Source organism: Thunnus albacares, chromosome 3, assembly GCF_914725855.1.
Source record: "Thunnus albacares chromosome 3, fThuAlb1.1, whole genome shotgun sequence".
NCBI lineage: Eukaryota > Metazoa > Chordata > Actinopteri > Scombriformes > Scombridae > Thunnus > Thunnus albacares.
The window spans coordinates 13,482,863-13,499,211 of record NC_058108.1 but is presented as its reverse complement, the minus strand read 5'-3'; the positions used below and the strand labels follow the sequence as shown (position 1 = coordinate 13,499,211).

The window sequence follows — 16,349 nt, the reverse complement described above, 5'->3', positions numbered from 1 at the left end:
CTGATTATTTCTTAGCAAACAACAGCCAAGTTTCCTAGAATCTTGTAGCATCAAGGTTGCCAGGGCTGGTGCTATTGTGCCTGTACAGAGACCAATACCTAAAGCTGTGCTCACCAACCATATCTGGTAACCTGCCAGAGATGCTAGCCACAAGTGCTGGGCAGACAGCTAGCTGTTTCCTATACTTCCAGTCTAAGCTAAGCTAACCACCTCCTGGCTCCAGCTCAACAGACAGACATGAGAGTGATGTCACTCTTCTTATTGCATTACCAGAAAGAAAGTGTAAAGAAGTGTATTTTACAAAATAATGAAGTATTCCTTCTCACCCACTTGACACTTCTCATCAAATCACACTTAGTGCTGATCCCCACATATCCTAGGATATTTAATTCTGAAGCCAAATCAAATTTAAAGATTACAAAGCATAAATTACTTCAGTCTTTTGCATGATAATATGGTGATATATTACTTTACTAGATCTTCTGTAGACTCTGGTGTAATTAACTGGCTTATTTGTCTCTATTATGACCATCAATTACAGGCCACTGCACTTCAACAAGACAGGAATTGATCTTTGTTTATGTAGAGGCAAAGCCTTCCGGTTAATACAAATCACATTATTACACATGATTTAATGCAAAATTAGAGAAGCGGAACACAGACCTGCCGCTCCACTTTACACACGCGACCCAGCATGCTCATGTCCTCTAATAAATCTCCATCGGACAGCAACTTCTCACGAATCTTCTTGTCCAGAGGGATCTGGCCCTTCCCGAGGATTTGGTCCACCCTGGATTACACACAACACACATGCACAAGCACACGCACACACAACAAGACATTAATGATAGGAAGAAAAAATGTAGAAGAGTGTAGAAAGTAGAAATCCACGAGGCAGCCCACAGAAAAGAAGGAAGGTTGAAACTGCAACAAGAGCTACAAATTAAGCAGATTTTTCTTTCAACAAAATACAGGCAACAAAAAGGAGCAGAGACTGTGGAAATGAGAAGTTACACCTCCTCACTGGATTTGAAGATATTATTTGTTGGATGAAAAAAGGTGCTGACTGTAACATATAATATAAACTGATGACCAGACAATTAACAACAACTTTTTCAGCTATTATCAACAAAACTGTTTGATTTATAGCATATTATTCAAATTTGATTATTCAAAAAGATCCTTTTTATGTAACATTTTTTGCATGAATGTATAGATGTATCTGTCTTTTTGCCACACTCTCATTTACATAAACAATATTCCCTTTAAATCCAGTGAGGTTCATTAGAATCTGGTTATTAAAGTCTGTTTGTCAATGAACATTCAACAGTGATAAGCCGAGGCAATGTCATGCAAAATGATGATGCCACCAACATTTTAGAGAAATAAAGCCCCTCCACTGATAAATATAGACCAGACCTGCATCATGTTTTTAAAACAAGAGTTCACACTGCATGAAGTAAAATATATAATTGTACATAGTTTGCCAGTTGAGATTATACTGCCAAATATATACAAAAACACAGAAAAGTATTTCAAGTGAGCAGTTAATCACTTCCAAAAGTGCTTTTTGTATTTAAGTTTCTCTACTTGCAAATCCTGTTTGACCAAAGTCTGATCAGCACTTGCTTTTAAAGAACATGCAGCACTTTCAGTCAACAACAGCAGGGGTCAGTATTACAACAGCAATGCCAGGTAGGTTTTTTTTTTCAGCAGTGCTTGGAGATTGTAGTGTGCATTTGTGTAACAGAATGTGTTCTGTGTGAATTGTGTCAGCACGGATCCCAGAAGTCACTAGAATTACTCAGAAACCACCATTTCTTCAGCAGAGAGCAACACAGCAAACACCCAAACCAAAATCAATATATTGTAGAGTTTTGTTAGTGTTAAAGGACCAGTGTGTAGGATTTAGTAACATCTAGTGGTGAGCTTGCAGATTACAACCAACTGAATACCCCTCCCCCTACCCTTCAAAGCATATAGGAGTATCTATGGTGGCTGTGAAAGTCACAAAAAAAGCAAAAGACCCTCTCATTCTAAGGTAACGAAGTAACAGTTCATATTTCAGGTGATTATACACTAATGAAAATATACTTATGAATATTATATTCCATTTCTGCCAAGTCCGTTCCGCTGGATGCCACTAAATTTTACACACTGCATCTCTAAGTTAGTGGATGATGATTTCATACCCAGGACAGTAAGGTGTGAGTAAAGAGCAGCGCATGACAGGGATGTAAGAACAAAGGGTGGGATCATTTCACGTCCACCTCAATCAATTCAAAGAGTAAATTTGATCTTTTAGTCCTGATTTTCAGTTTTCACACTTTTGAGGACAAACCATCTCCTGAATTGACTGAATCTGAACTGACTGAACCCATCTGACATGTGAGGGGAGGGGACGGGGAAGGGGGGGCATTCTGACCCCTGAGTGGAGTTCTTTCTGCCCTGGCTGTAATAGACAGGCAGAGAGGGGGAGGAAAAGGTCTTGGCTCGGCTGCTCAGCGGCTGTGGGCCTACTATCATGTCCAGCCTGTGAGGGAAGCAAAGGGAACACACACGTACACATGTTCATACACATACTGTACATACAAAAAAAATGCAACAGAACAAACACACATACACATATGTATATACCCATGCATGTATACGGTATGCATACATGCACACACATACACACCAGCACAAAGATGAATCAGTTACAGTGTGGTCAAACAGCTGTGGTTAGACAGCAAACACAACAGGAATAAAACTCAGCTGCTGTTGTCATGCAGTGTGTGTTGAAGCTGGACTGCACCGTCATCTTTCTTACCTGGTTTGCAGGCTCTTAATGCGACACAGCATATCCAAGTGACCGGCAGAGTACTGTTCAATCACATCCTTGACATCATAAGGACGCAGCGTCTCTTTAAACTTCTTCTTGGCTACATGGAACTTCATTATCCTGGGTGAACAGGAGGGATTTTCATAATCAGCCACAAGGGGGAGCTCTAATACAGTCAGTACAAATGACCTGCAGCGACTCATCAAGCTAAGATATTTCACAGACTGTAGCTATTGAAAACAAATCAAAGCCTACCTTTAATTTTTTTGTTTTGAAAAGTACTCAGAATGTGTTGCTGCATGCCAACATCCTGTTTCTTCACACCAATTCAAACAGCCTGACACCTGAACAATCACTTCACTGGACCTTATAAAAACATCCAGTGAGGTTGTGGTTGTTTTTTTTTTAGCTGTGTGAGTGTAAAACTATCGCTCTGAAAAATCAGCTAATGCACCTGTGGAGCCTCAAGGCCAAATGCAAGGGAAATTGGCAGAATGTGTGAGTCTCTGAGTCCTCAAGTGGAGAGAGAAAGGAACAGGCAAGGATGGAGAGCAGTTAAACTAAGCATTAGAGTGGAGTAGTTTTTGAAAAACATAAATCATTTAATATGCTCAGGTATTGTGTTTTGAATGCAAAAAATAAATCAATAAAATAAAATGTGAATGTAGTTAGGGGTACAGCTAAAAGAACTTTAGGATGATTGTAGCTAGCTTCTGTTATAATATGAATTTTATTTATTTTTAAATTTATTTTTGTTATAAAACGCTGTGGGCTCAGCCATACGGTACCCTGAATGATAGTTCAAAATTAATATTTGATTAAGTTACTAATGTGGGTGTAAAATTTAGTTTAAATTACAATATAAACCTTTCCTAAATCCAATCTTTTGTTTAGATTTGATCATGGTTTATATTTTTAAAACAAACTTAACCATAATTCACATGTATTTAAGATTTAATTCTTGCTGGTACGACCCAGACTTTCAATATTTTTTATTACTGCATCCGACAGAATATGTTTCTTTTGTGTCGCATCATAGCTAGCACACAGTGTCCTTGTGGCGTGATCAGTTTGCATGGCCCTGCAGTGTTAATGCTCCCACTAACCATATTTCCTGTCTCCCAACAGTCACACGAACCAAAAATGATCTAAAAATAACCTTACAAAAAAATCTTCCGGTCACTTTAATCTCCTGAGCATGTTCAATCAGGAGAGCTGCTGGAAGGCAAGGGGTTGCAATCAGGGTTTGTTTGCATGCAACCTTGGCAGGATAAAAAATACAGTGATTCTTGGATTGATGGATGAAAAAAGTCTCAGTTGTTTCGCCTCACCTGACAGCTCTAATGACAGACTTGATAGAGGGCAGCAAGTCCTCAACCGAGATCTCGCAGTGACAGCCCTTCTCATCAAAACCATCCTCCCCTGCCATGTTGGATTCTGCTGCTTGGAAGAGAGGTCACAGAAGAGGAGGACTGTTCAGATTGTGTTTGTTGATCACTGATGACATTTTACATGAATGCAAAAAAACAGATCACTGTGAGGCAGGAACTCAGACAATATGTTTGCATGTGTTGCATTAGTCTTTTTAATACTCCAGTTTAGATTTAGTCACTAATCAGATTCCTTCCGCCTGCCTCCAAAAAAAGCACCTATTTTTATTATCATTGTTTCACTTGAAAATCACGACTATGGCAATGTTTTGGCATTGCAACTAATTATTGCTAATAGGAGCAGTGAAATTCCTTCCTCCATGTCCTTTACCAATGCTGTTATGTGATGTGCAAAAAAATGTAAAGCTTCATTTTCTGGCCTCTTGAGGGAAATAACACAAGTTTAGTAGTAACCATGTCCTTGTTGTTATGGGAAAAATGTTAGCAAACAGTTTCATAATTACACATCCAGCAGACATCTAGAGCAACATTACCATTAATTGTGTGATGAATTGAGCCCAATATTCACTCTTTTAGCTTTGTTTGAGTCCCCACCAACTCCTGCTGGAAATATCTGTCTCTTTAGCTGCTAAATGCTCCACTATGTTCACCAGCTCTGTCTGTCTGTTGTTCAGTGCTGGGCTGGTAGCATGCAGTGTGTTTTTAAGTGGAAAAAACTGCCTGATGTTGATGAAAATTGATGAGAAAACCAAAACAATGAAAGAGGTTAAAGAGGCTAAACTGCTCCATAGAACTCAGGAGAAATGCAGAGTCAAACTAGAATCTCTGTTGGTTCATTATTACAAGCGACCCCTTTCACATTACACATAGTTATTTGAACCATAAAAATATTTATTAGTGCAGCTTTAAGAAACCTGACTAAGGGTGTCAAGCAAAAATTTGGCTGCATTTACACATTTTGGATTTACATGGATCTCTCTCAAGGTCTGATTACTGTGATACCAGGGATTACATCAGTTCACAACAGTGCATGCAAAGACACATTCAATTTGGCTGGGATCAAGTGAATTGAATTGAGAGTAAAAGACACACAGATAGACCAATCTGATCTGACAGACTGTTTACTGCAGACTAGTAGTAAAAAACAGGCCTCTGGTGTGCCTGCAGACATAGAGCTAACAGTGCAACATTGTGATAATGCAGCTCTGTTTATGGGCCTCTTGAGTTATGACACCCTGAGGAGGTAAGAGGATGGGTTACAGTACAAGAGCTCGACTGCAGGGGCAAGCTTTTTGTTCTGCTTAACCAAATATTACAATTTGGATTAGCATCACTTCCTGTAGTAGTGCACAGCATGTAGGATCTGCATGTGCTGAAGTGTTTGTGTGTGATACACTCAGTTCTACCTACTGATTAATAAGCTAGAGAGTGACTGGGATAGGGTGTATCACCTGATGAAAATGTATGTGCTGATTTATGATTTGCTCCCTTAAATCATTAAAATAACTTATTTCACATTAAGAATGACTTGTGATTTTGCTACAATGAAAGGAGAGGCTTTCTATCATCTAACATCTCATTTAGCCAACATGTCAGTGACAGTGAATGATCAGAAGGAGCGTGGCTAACCAGCCAACCAGTTTGGTTTTGGCTTGCTTGGTTACTGATTCCGCTCCACCAGCAGGCCTAAGCCAGCTGGCTAGCTCTGACACCCCATATGGCTGCTGAAGCTCACCACTCTCACCTTCCATCAATCCATCAGTTCACCCACAAATATCATTTGGCCATTTACCCAAGAGGGCTTGCCAGGCCGGCACTGCAAGGCCAAAGCAAGGAAGTGCAAAAGGCCATTAACATTCTTCCACTCAGCTGCCTGAATTAGTGGGCAAAACCAGTTCTAGTGGGTTGGACAGTCAGCCAATAAGTCTCAATTAGTCTCAGTAACATGTAGTGAAACTGGAGGATTCACTTATCACATGCCTGGACTTAAATAATGCAACATTTTGGGAAATATTGTATACTTATTTGTTTTTGCTGAGGGTTAGATGAGAAAATTGATACCACTCTCATGGTGGTAATCATGAGACATGAAAGTAGTATCCTCTAATCTCACTCAGCAAGAATTTCCCAAAATGTCAGATTATTTGGGCATGTGATTTTTGTGTTTCATTACAATTCAGCTGCATCAAAATGTGGAATGACGGGACAGAGTCACTCACCATCAGTGGTTGAGCGGGACTGGCTCTTAAGGCGGAGTGAGGGTCTGAAGCGTGTGCGGTCATTAAAGCTCCAGCTCTTCTGCACCTTGGTTGGGCTGGTGCCCTCTGTACCGGCATCCGCCACTGGAGACCGCCGGTCATTCACTGAGGATGTCTGCCTGTTTTTGATGCTCTGACCTCGGGGACTCGCCATCCTCACCCGCTCCTTGAAGCTCAACTTCTGGCTGTAGAGTGAAAAGGGGATGAACAGAGGTACAGAGGGGAGTTGGAGTGAGGAGAAGAATAAGGGAATGATGGTGTGAAGAGGTGGAATGAAAGACAGATAAAGATATGTTAATGATGTAAGTTTTAGGTCAACAACTTATCAAAGACTTTTGGCAAAATGCTGTTGTTCATTTAATGCATCAGTCATCATCCAGAACTTCATCAAGTAATAGGGTGAAGGGCTGCAGGACAAGATGGAGAAAGACCAGCATGCATTGCAGCATTGCATCATTGCTTTACACAAAATGCATGCTCAGGTTATAATAATGCTTCAACTGTGTATTTGTGTCTCAATGTGTGTTTTCATATTTTATCAGCTTGCATCTTAGTATCAGGCAATTCCGCTCATGTCACATTCTCATATTATATGGTAACATCACACTATTACTTTGTATGTTACTTAATATACCCCACAGCAAATCACCATTTAAAGCCATAATTACAGCAGCTGACTCAAAATTACTGTGTAATGTGCCCCCAAAAGTTGAGATTATGGAAGAAAATGAATTAATAATACTTGTGAGAATTGAACAGAGTGATGAAATGCAGCGAAAGTAGGGAAATGGCTGATTTTATGTTTCTGAAGATAATGATTGCATGCAAAGTGCACAGGCAACAGGCATGGCTCATTTAAAAACAATCAATGAAAAGGTGTTGTATATGGGATTTAACATGTGTGGCTTTACTTTAATGAATAAGGGTAGCCATATTCAATTTATTTTTCTTATTGTACTGTATGTGTTTAGCCTGCCTGTGGAACTGATCAAGCCCATTTATTCCTAAATCCTTATAAAGTGGTCGCAAATATATAGTTCCATCTGTTAAAAAGGCTAAATAATTTCCCAAAACAGCTGGGCACTGTAGTTTTTAGTAAGTTGCTTAAACAGGAGTAAAGATTGCATTGGTTGAGGACTATTTTTAGGCGTGGATTAATACACATTTGGTGCTCTAGTGAGTATTTCTGGCAGTAGGATAGTGTATGTGGGATTGAATAATGTCACCAAGTACAACAGTATGGCTCACTGATGTGTTTTTAATAGTTTTTGAACAACAATGGAGCTCTATGACACAGAGGAATAAGATATAGTATCAGGCTTTGGCTTCACAGACAATACCTGTTAGCAGGATTAATTCATTGATGGGTTTAGTCTTTTCATGGGAAAGTGTTCTTTAAAGTGGCTGTGAATATAATGTAGAGCCACATGTGATGGGTTTGTGAGTGATTGGCAGTGACAAGTCATCACTAGTGCTAGGGATAGTACCACAGAGTTTAAAAGTTGTATCTGGGATATGGAAAATGGAGTGTAATATGTAGACTAGATGCAACACAAGGAGCTGTGCGAAGAAAAAAAATAATAGCGGTCTATGACGCAAAATAATTTTCATCTCTCTACAGTCAGAAAAAAGCTTAGAAAAGTTCATTACTGCACAGGATCTGCTACTGAAAATGAAACCTGACAACCATTCTGAGAGCAGACATAGTTAAAAACAAAATCACAACAAGCAGAAGTAGCGCATTGCTCAGGCAAAGATCAAACAAAGGCAGATAGTATATTACTATAAATGCAACTGATGTCCCCCTGCCAGTTTTTATTACACTGCCCCATCTGAGGCTGCAGCCTCCTACAGATACCCATGCACCAGGAATTAGTCAGCATTCTCAAAGAAAAGACGTCATGTAACAGGGGAGCATAAATGCTGTGTACCTATGTTTCCGAGTGGTACACCTCCTCAGTAGCTTCTGTTTATTACTATGATTTTTACTAAAAAAATCAAGGAGAGATAGACATACGGTGATATCAGTGTTACATGATGCAGAAACAGAGGAGAGAAAATATTTACCTCTGAATGTTTTTTGGATGAAATAGTGCACTTTTTTACCCTTATTAAAATTTTTACTTTGACCCTTGTGCTTCTTACTACTTATTTTCTTATTCTATGTTGTATTAAATCAACCTGAGTGTCAGTTAAATGCCTGACATGTAAATGCAATAATCCTCTCTTAGACTGTATGTATAAAGGCTATGAAGTATAAAGTAATACAGCAGAGTTACTGCTGGCGCTTCATTTTGTCGACCACTGACATTTAGAAGCAGCAGAACGGAGGCAATTGAGCTTAGAGGAAAATGAACATCTACAGCACCATCTGAAAAAGGCTGCAATTTGGTGACTCACGCACCTCATGTCGATATCCCTCATTTAACTATGTGAATTCAGCTGGGCCATGGCAACAAGTGCTTGAGTCACCAGTGTGAGGCCAGTAACATTTAGACAGACAGTTGTGGGTTCACTGAGGGTATTAAGATGTAGACTTGTTTTTTTTTTATCCTATAGCTGTGTTTTATCACTGTGCTTCTGTGATATAGTACTTTGAAGAATTAACAAATTTAGCTAATAAATAAAGTAAGGCAGCTCCAGTTGCACTGTATCCTGTGGCTGTTAATCTCCTCTCTAGCTCTGCAGTGGAGAGGAGATGTAAATAGTCGAGTCGGGGGTATGTGAAAAAAAAAGAACATAGGTGGAGGCTGTAGCTCTCCTCCCTCGTTCTCAAGACATGAAGGAGAGTGCGTGGGATGAATTCTTGTTCTAGACTGTGCGCAGGCGAGACTGATCCTCTAAAATTTCAACCTGTTTAATTTGGTTATTTTATTGATATTTCAAATGCTCGCAACGTGGTATAGTTCATATATGACACCACACTGAGGGGAAAAACTGTACGTCTGCCTTCAGGTTGCTGTGGTGATTTGCAGACAAATTTTTACTCAGTGTTTCATAACTGCAAACATAACATATTACATCACTCAGCCCTCAATGCCCTGAATGCTGTCCTCCCCAAATTATTCAAAAAATGCATTAGCTAAAAGACAAGCATCGGGAGCAGTGATATTTTCATTTGAAAATTTTGCAATATAAACACAGACTCATACAAAATATAATTTCTAATAAGAGTATAATAGATAACTGAGGCAGGGGTGGTTAAAGATTGTGGGTATGTGTATGTGTGAATGATTGTATTTGGCCTTAAGTGTACCTTAGCATGTGCATGTATGTATGTTTTTTTGGAGAAGAAGGCAAGTGATAAAAAAAGAAAGATAGACCAAAGCAAACGAGTCATAAAGAGTGTTTGTGTAAAAGTTGCTATTAGCAGCCAATTTCATCACCCACAGCCTTAAATACTTCCAGTTACAGTGACTTTATGTTCTCAGTGACAGTGTAGTTCACACAGAAATGGGGCAACAGGAGTCTGTAGGTTTATAATGCTTGATATTTTCCCCCAAAAGGGCCAGGTATCATGAGATTTTTTGATACAAGTGCAGATACAAAACCTGAGCTTGAGTACAGTTACCAAAACAATTTTGGATACACTATTTTATTTATCTTTACATTAATGATGAAAAGATGACGTGTAACGTGAAAGGGGTCGCTTATAACAAGGAACCTGTAGAAAATTATCACACTGCATTTCCCCTCAGCTCTACAGGGTGTTTTAGTGTCTTTCAGAAATTTTTGCTTTACTGATGCAACTTTATTGTTTTGGTTCAGTCAATCCTGCAACTGTAAAGCGCTATTAAAACCACAGTACGCTACCGAACAACAGACAAAGTTAGTGACTATCTGGTGAACATAATTGAGCATTTAGCAGCTAAAGAGCCAGATATTTCCCTTCAGGAGTGGGTGGAAACCAAACCAGAGCTAAAACAAGAGTGAAAATATATATATATATACTGTACATATCAACTTAGTATGTCAGTGTTGCTTACAGGTTGTTGCACTGCCCCCAAGTGGCCAAAATAACCAACAAATGCAAATTTAAGGAATATAACATGTTTCCCTACTAAATCCTTTCTTATATGTTCAACAAAAGAAGCCACAAAAAGATCTCAAATGTTTAATTTCCCTTTACACAAGCAGCCGTACATGAACTACTGCCTATGTAAAATGTTAAATAATAAAAAAGTCAAAAATTTAACTCAAGAAATGAGTAACGTTCTGTCACATTTCTGCTTGTCTTCCTCCTCTTCTTCTTTCTTTCTGCTTTCACACACTGTCCAAGTCCCTATATTCACAATTCTGACTTCACCGTATTTGCATCTTCCACCAACAACCTGCTGGCTTTACTCCACTACCAGCGTCTAGACACCGGGGAATTCTGTCCTATCTCCTGTCATAATGTGTCATAATGGGCCGTTGCTTAACGTAGACGACTCACAATGACGGAGTCTAAACAACAGAGTCTTTCTCTGTTGCTAACCTCAATAAATATCTTTATAACCTTCCAGTTGATCTCTCCTTCTTAAGCAATCTGATCAGAAAATGAGTAAACAAGATTACGAGTCTGAACAGAAATGAGATTCCAATTTTTTGGACTGGTCAGTTTTCAGGTTTGATACCCAGTCTTACCTCTGAATTATGGAGCTACAACATGATGGAAAACAGTGAATGTGCAGTCAAACAGCAGAGTCACAAACCTTGTGGTCGACTCTCCCTGCTCCTTCCTGGAGTTGACAGATGAAAAGAAGAAGAAACAGTTACATTAGAAAACATTCTTTCATAATAGTCAAGTATTCATTTAGTGATCAACAGTGTTGCTTAAAGGACCATACTAGTGCTTTTGCATGTTTTAGCCCATTCACTAGTAATCACATATACTTTACATTACAGCTAAGCATTGCTACAGTGGTTTAGAAAAGTCATCGCATTTTTTATCACCATTTTAGACCTTTTATTCATTCTGAACAATATGAAAATCTATTGAAACCTGCTTAAGCTGTGTCATCACAGTGAACATCAAGTATGAATTGTCAAAGTAGCATTATTGTTATGGGGCAAATCAATCTTCATCTTAACTGCATTAGCACATAATGATAAAGGAACATTGATAAAAAGGAATGCAGAAATGAGGAATTTGTAAAAAAAAACAAAACAAAAAAAAACAAACAAAAACTGAATAGCCTGAATGCGAAAATGGTTTGAAGTTAAGGAGCTAAAACCTGCACTTTAAACACTATGGTATGGTCCTCTAAGTCAGCATGGAATTTCGCATTAAGGGCTTTGTCAGCAATTGCTGCTTTTACAAATGTAGATAATTTGAAGGTAGCAACACATCGATCAATAACAAGCATTCCATGGGAACTAGATCTTAACAAATAGCAGGCCCACTATAGACATGCAGGTCAATGCAGTACGGTCCAGGCAAAACTAAGGAAGCACTTGCAACAAGAGAGGATAGTGAAAATGTATTCACTTAATTACTTTAAGAAGTGTCTTTGTAATCTGAGGGTGTGTTTTGTACATAATGACTATATTAAGTTCATTATGACTGTATAACTGTATGCAATATGCAATGCAGATGGCTTTCCCAATATTTCCAGGCTCCCAAGACAGGTTTCCAGGCAACGTCATTGTGAGATGTGCAAACAAGCTGGGGGTAACTAACCAAAATTAGGAGTTTATGAGAAGATCAGCATAGGAAATGTTTTTTTGTGCCTTCAAGAGCACAAATTGCAAAAATAATGGTTTGAAAATGTTCAATATCCCAAGAGAGGGCAGAATTAGCAATTTGCATCTAGCAATCTGGTCAAAGCCATGGATTTTAATAAGGGTGTGGTAGCAAACAGATGTTTTAACGTCAGGCTCTATAATCAATGCATCAGTTGATCAGTTTTTAAATGGAGGTGGAAGAGTGCTTTGGATGTTTATAAAAAAAGAGAAAAAAAAAAACACTAACAGGTGTGCAGTGTCTGTTTTCATGACCCCCTGCAGCTGAAAAATAATATTCATCAAAGCAAGACAGGCAACAAGATGCCCCTATAGCCACAAGTGGCAATTACAGGATAGTAGAGCATTGAATTTCCCTTCATTGCTGGTGAGGTACACTGTGTTTTTGAATGTTTGTCTTTGACATGCTAAAATGTAGTGTAACAGTATAGCATAAGTAGAGAAGTGATTAAAGAACAACTTATACACATAATATAACAACATAAAGTGACTGTACATATAATTCCAAAAAGTGGACTAGAGTTACGTTACTCTTTAGGTCAGTGAAATCACTGAGTAATGTAAGTTACACAGCAATATCTATCTAAAGTTTGCTAACATTAGCTATCATGATAATCATTGTCTACTGGTCATCCCAGACCATGTAATGTCAACAAAAAAAAGAGCAAGGGTGTGTTTTGCTCATAAATTCAACTTTTCATTTGTAAGAAGAAGAATATTATATAGTCTTGCTTTAAATCCTGTTATCACACTTGGTTATGACTGATGTTTTGCCAGTAGGCCTATACACTGCAGTCACCTGATATGGCAAAAGCATTTTGTATAACAGGCCTTTTTAAAAAATGCTACCCTTACATGTGTGTGGGTGTTTTTAGCGTGTGCTGCCAGTTGATTATTAGACACAGGTCATTTCTCACTACCTGCAAGAGCTAGTTTTAGTAGTCTCAGTCTGCATTATTGTCTATACTAGCTGAATTATGTATTATGTTAACTAGCTAGAGCCGACAGATGTGTAATTAAAACATTATTGGAAATGCATGGGGATGACTGCCACATACAAATTTACCTCTAAACAGTAATTATACTACTTTATAGCAAGTTGCTCTATGTATAAATAATGAAAATGTTCATAAAAGCGATCATGACATCATGGGAATGAGTTTTCTACCCCCCTGCTGTGTGCACATCCTCGATTGTATGTAAATGGAAAACCCTCTATAGTGATCTATACTGTATATGCATATATAGATATGCTAGCTGCCAAAAGCTGCTGACTACTGTACCCTAACTACTGTACTGATGGCATCTGTGCTAGATGATCAATTTAAGGAGAATGAAGTCCTGCAAATTGAAAAAAGCTTAACTGGCTCATTGAGGCCACAATTGCTATCATAAATAGATACAAAAAAATTGCTGCCTCAGTCCCTCAAAGTGACAGCAGTGAAAATCCCTGGCTCACTGAGCATTCAACTGACTCTGGTCAAACACAGAGCCTCACTCAGTATGAATGCCATGGCGGAATAAAATGTTCATTTATATAATAGCAGCAAAATTTAAGAGTTGTTGAGAGATATCTTAGAAGTCAGTGTTTTCTGTTAATTCAAGCAAGTTGAGATTAACGGAGCCTGGAAATTATTAGTCTTTTTGATGGCTGTGAATCATTTTCTTATAAGAAAAAAGAAATTCAAACAATCAGTGCATTTATGTGTTCAATAAAGAGAACAAATCAGATACATTAAACAGAAAGACAGAGCACAAAAAAGTGAAAAAGGCTGAATATTTTTTTTTTTAAAGTATATGAACTTAAAATGTACATAAGTGAAGTACAGAAGACTGGCACAGACACCAAATACAGACACCAGCTGCCATAATTGTACCTACTTTGTAGGGCTGCAGGTATGCAACGCCTTCAAGTGAGGCTTCCAGGTAGCAATGGAAACCGAGTTCTCATCAGCCGCATAACTACGCCAAACACACTGCATGCAGAATACACAAAACCAAGAAGAAGAAAAAAGTACAAAGAGGAGACCAAAAAAAAAAAGAGATAAATGGAAAGAAAACAAAAAACAGGCCAAAGAGGAAGAAAAAGTAGAAGGAAGAAGATGAGGAGGATGAGGAGGATAGAAAAGAAAACAAATTTAAAAAGCTGATTAGTGAAAACTAAAAAACAGGTGTGTCACACGTCTGTGGTTGGAGCGGAGGTCAGGCATGGATACATGCCTGTGGGAAGGCAGGAGGCTCTCATAGTGCCGCCACGTGGCGTCCAGGTAGGGCCTGGTGCTGTCGGTGGAGTAATAACGCCATGCAGCCTGGTGCAACATGGGGATGGAAAGGATGAAGAGGAGGAGGAGGAGGTGGAGAGGAGACAAGAGAAGGTGGAGAAAGGTCAGGAAAGGGGGAGTGGGAACATAAGGTGGGAGAGAAAGTTGGGAGGGGGAAATGCCAAAGAGGAAGAAAGTGGAGAAGCATGTGGGAGGAAAGTAGGTGAGAGAGCAGAGGATGAAAAGGAAGCATATGGAGAAATATATGAGGAGGACAACGTGAGGTCAGCACTGCTAAAATTCAGAATGAAAAAACAAGGCATGTGTGAAGATCAGGCTGGGAGAGAGGAAAATGTGTGAAGCAGACAAGAGGGGGATGGCAAGAATGGGTTTGCCAAAGTGATGTTTCTGGGGCTCAAACACAGTCTGGAAGAGGCAAAAAAACTCCCAGAGATCAGAGAGCTTACTGCAAAGTGACAGATGAAGGGGCACAGGGCTGGAGAGAGTGAAACTACATGCTATGCGCTTTTTATTGGGTAGTTTCAGGGTTTTGGAGAGTCCACGGAGGAAAAAGAGAAACTGGAGAATGATAAAATCATTTAGGGATTTCAATCACATTTTGTATTTTGCAGGCATTCAGTTAACTTAGAAACTGTGGTGTATTGATTTGAATGACAACAATATTTCATATTGAAATTGAAATACATGTCATTTACCTGGATGAGGTAGGCGGCCGGGTTTCTCCTTTTCTCAAAGTGCTTCTGTCTGTGCTGCTCCTGGACCTTCAGGGCAAAGCCTGAGCCCAGAATACCCTGATGTGATATTAGTGAGAATTAATACTGGATGCTTTTGTATGCAGATGCACAAGTATCACTCAGCTGCTGAGAATGGCACTACAACACAATTGAGACAGAAACAACAAGTGATATGTTCATTTTTCTTAAAGGAATATTTCAACAGTTTGAGGAATACACTCGTGCGTTTTCTTCTTGAGAGTTAGATAAGAAGGTCAATACTGTCACTGACTGGAAACGGGGAAACAGCAAGCCTGGCTTCATATCATTGTATCCTGTTTGAATTATTTTTCTACATGTTGTAACTACTGCTGGGATTTCCCCCAGCTTCTAGGTTTTTATGCTAAGCTAAGCTAATCACCTACACTTGTACAGTCATGAGAGTGGTATCTCAGCAAGAAAACAAATGTATGTATTTCCTAACAATGTTAAAGTATTCCTTTAAATGGGAATTCAAAACTTTAATTAATTGACATGTACTTCTTTCTTTAGGTTACTGCTTTTCATTTATAAGAAGATTCTCATGAATTGATAGAATTTTGATAATTTCTGATTATTTGAACTAAATACAGAAAAATTAAAGGTGCCCTGTGGAGATTCCATGTAAACAAACAAAGTTATGTTTATATTCAGTGTTTCTCACCAAAACACAGTGAGTGAATCCTGAGGTCTAACAAACATGTTGAATATGCAACCTCATAAAATCTTGAATATCTTGGAATATGGAGTATTTTGAAAGCTGCATTGTTTGACTAGCGCTTCCGCACCGCCTTTCTCTGTGGCATTTCTATGATTCTTGGCACATTGCTGTCACCAACTACTGATCAACAGGGTAGCCTGAGATTGTGTAGGAGGAGCAGGAATGTGTATTATTGTCACCCGTGTGTATACATGTGCATTCTCATGCGAGCTCATCAAAACACTGCTTTATATTGGTTAAAAACTCCAGAGTACAGGGTACCTTTAAAGTAAGAATTATACATATTCAGTTCAGTCACTTTAATCTTACTGTAATTATCTAATAAAATTAAACTTAATTAGACAAAAATTATACAATTAAATGACACCTCTGCCATCCTGCTGTGTACATTACTAAT

General features: G+C 38.7%; 1 protein-coding gene across 2 annotated transcripts in view; it reads right to left on the bottom strand.

Annotated features, from left to right (window-relative positions):
* The window catches only part of kcnq5b (potassium voltage-gated channel, KQT-like subfamily, member 5b), a 120,139-nt gene that overhangs the window by 5,013 nt on the left and 98,777 nt on the right, over positions 1-16,349 (bottom strand). Inside the window, exons 7-14 of one of the 2 annotated variants that reach the window (XM_044346542.1) lie at positions 15,175-15,270; positions 14,079-14,173; positions 11,168-11,194; positions 6,435-6,658; positions 4,156-4,264; positions 2,813-2,944; positions 2,426-2,533; positions 664-790 (exon numbers count right to left, since the gene is read on the bottom strand). In XM_044346542.1, coding sequence (XP_044202477.1) covers positions 664-790; positions 2,426-2,533; positions 2,813-2,944; positions 4,156-4,264; positions 6,435-6,658; positions 11,168-11,194; positions 14,079-14,173; positions 15,175-15,270 — 918 coding nt within the window. The remainder of the gene's footprint in view (positions 1-663; positions 791-2,425; positions 2,534-2,812; positions 2,945-4,155; positions 4,265-6,434; positions 6,659-11,167; positions 11,195-14,078; positions 14,174-15,174; positions 15,271-16,349) is intronic. The other variant, XM_044346543.1, reaches the window with a different exon arrangement.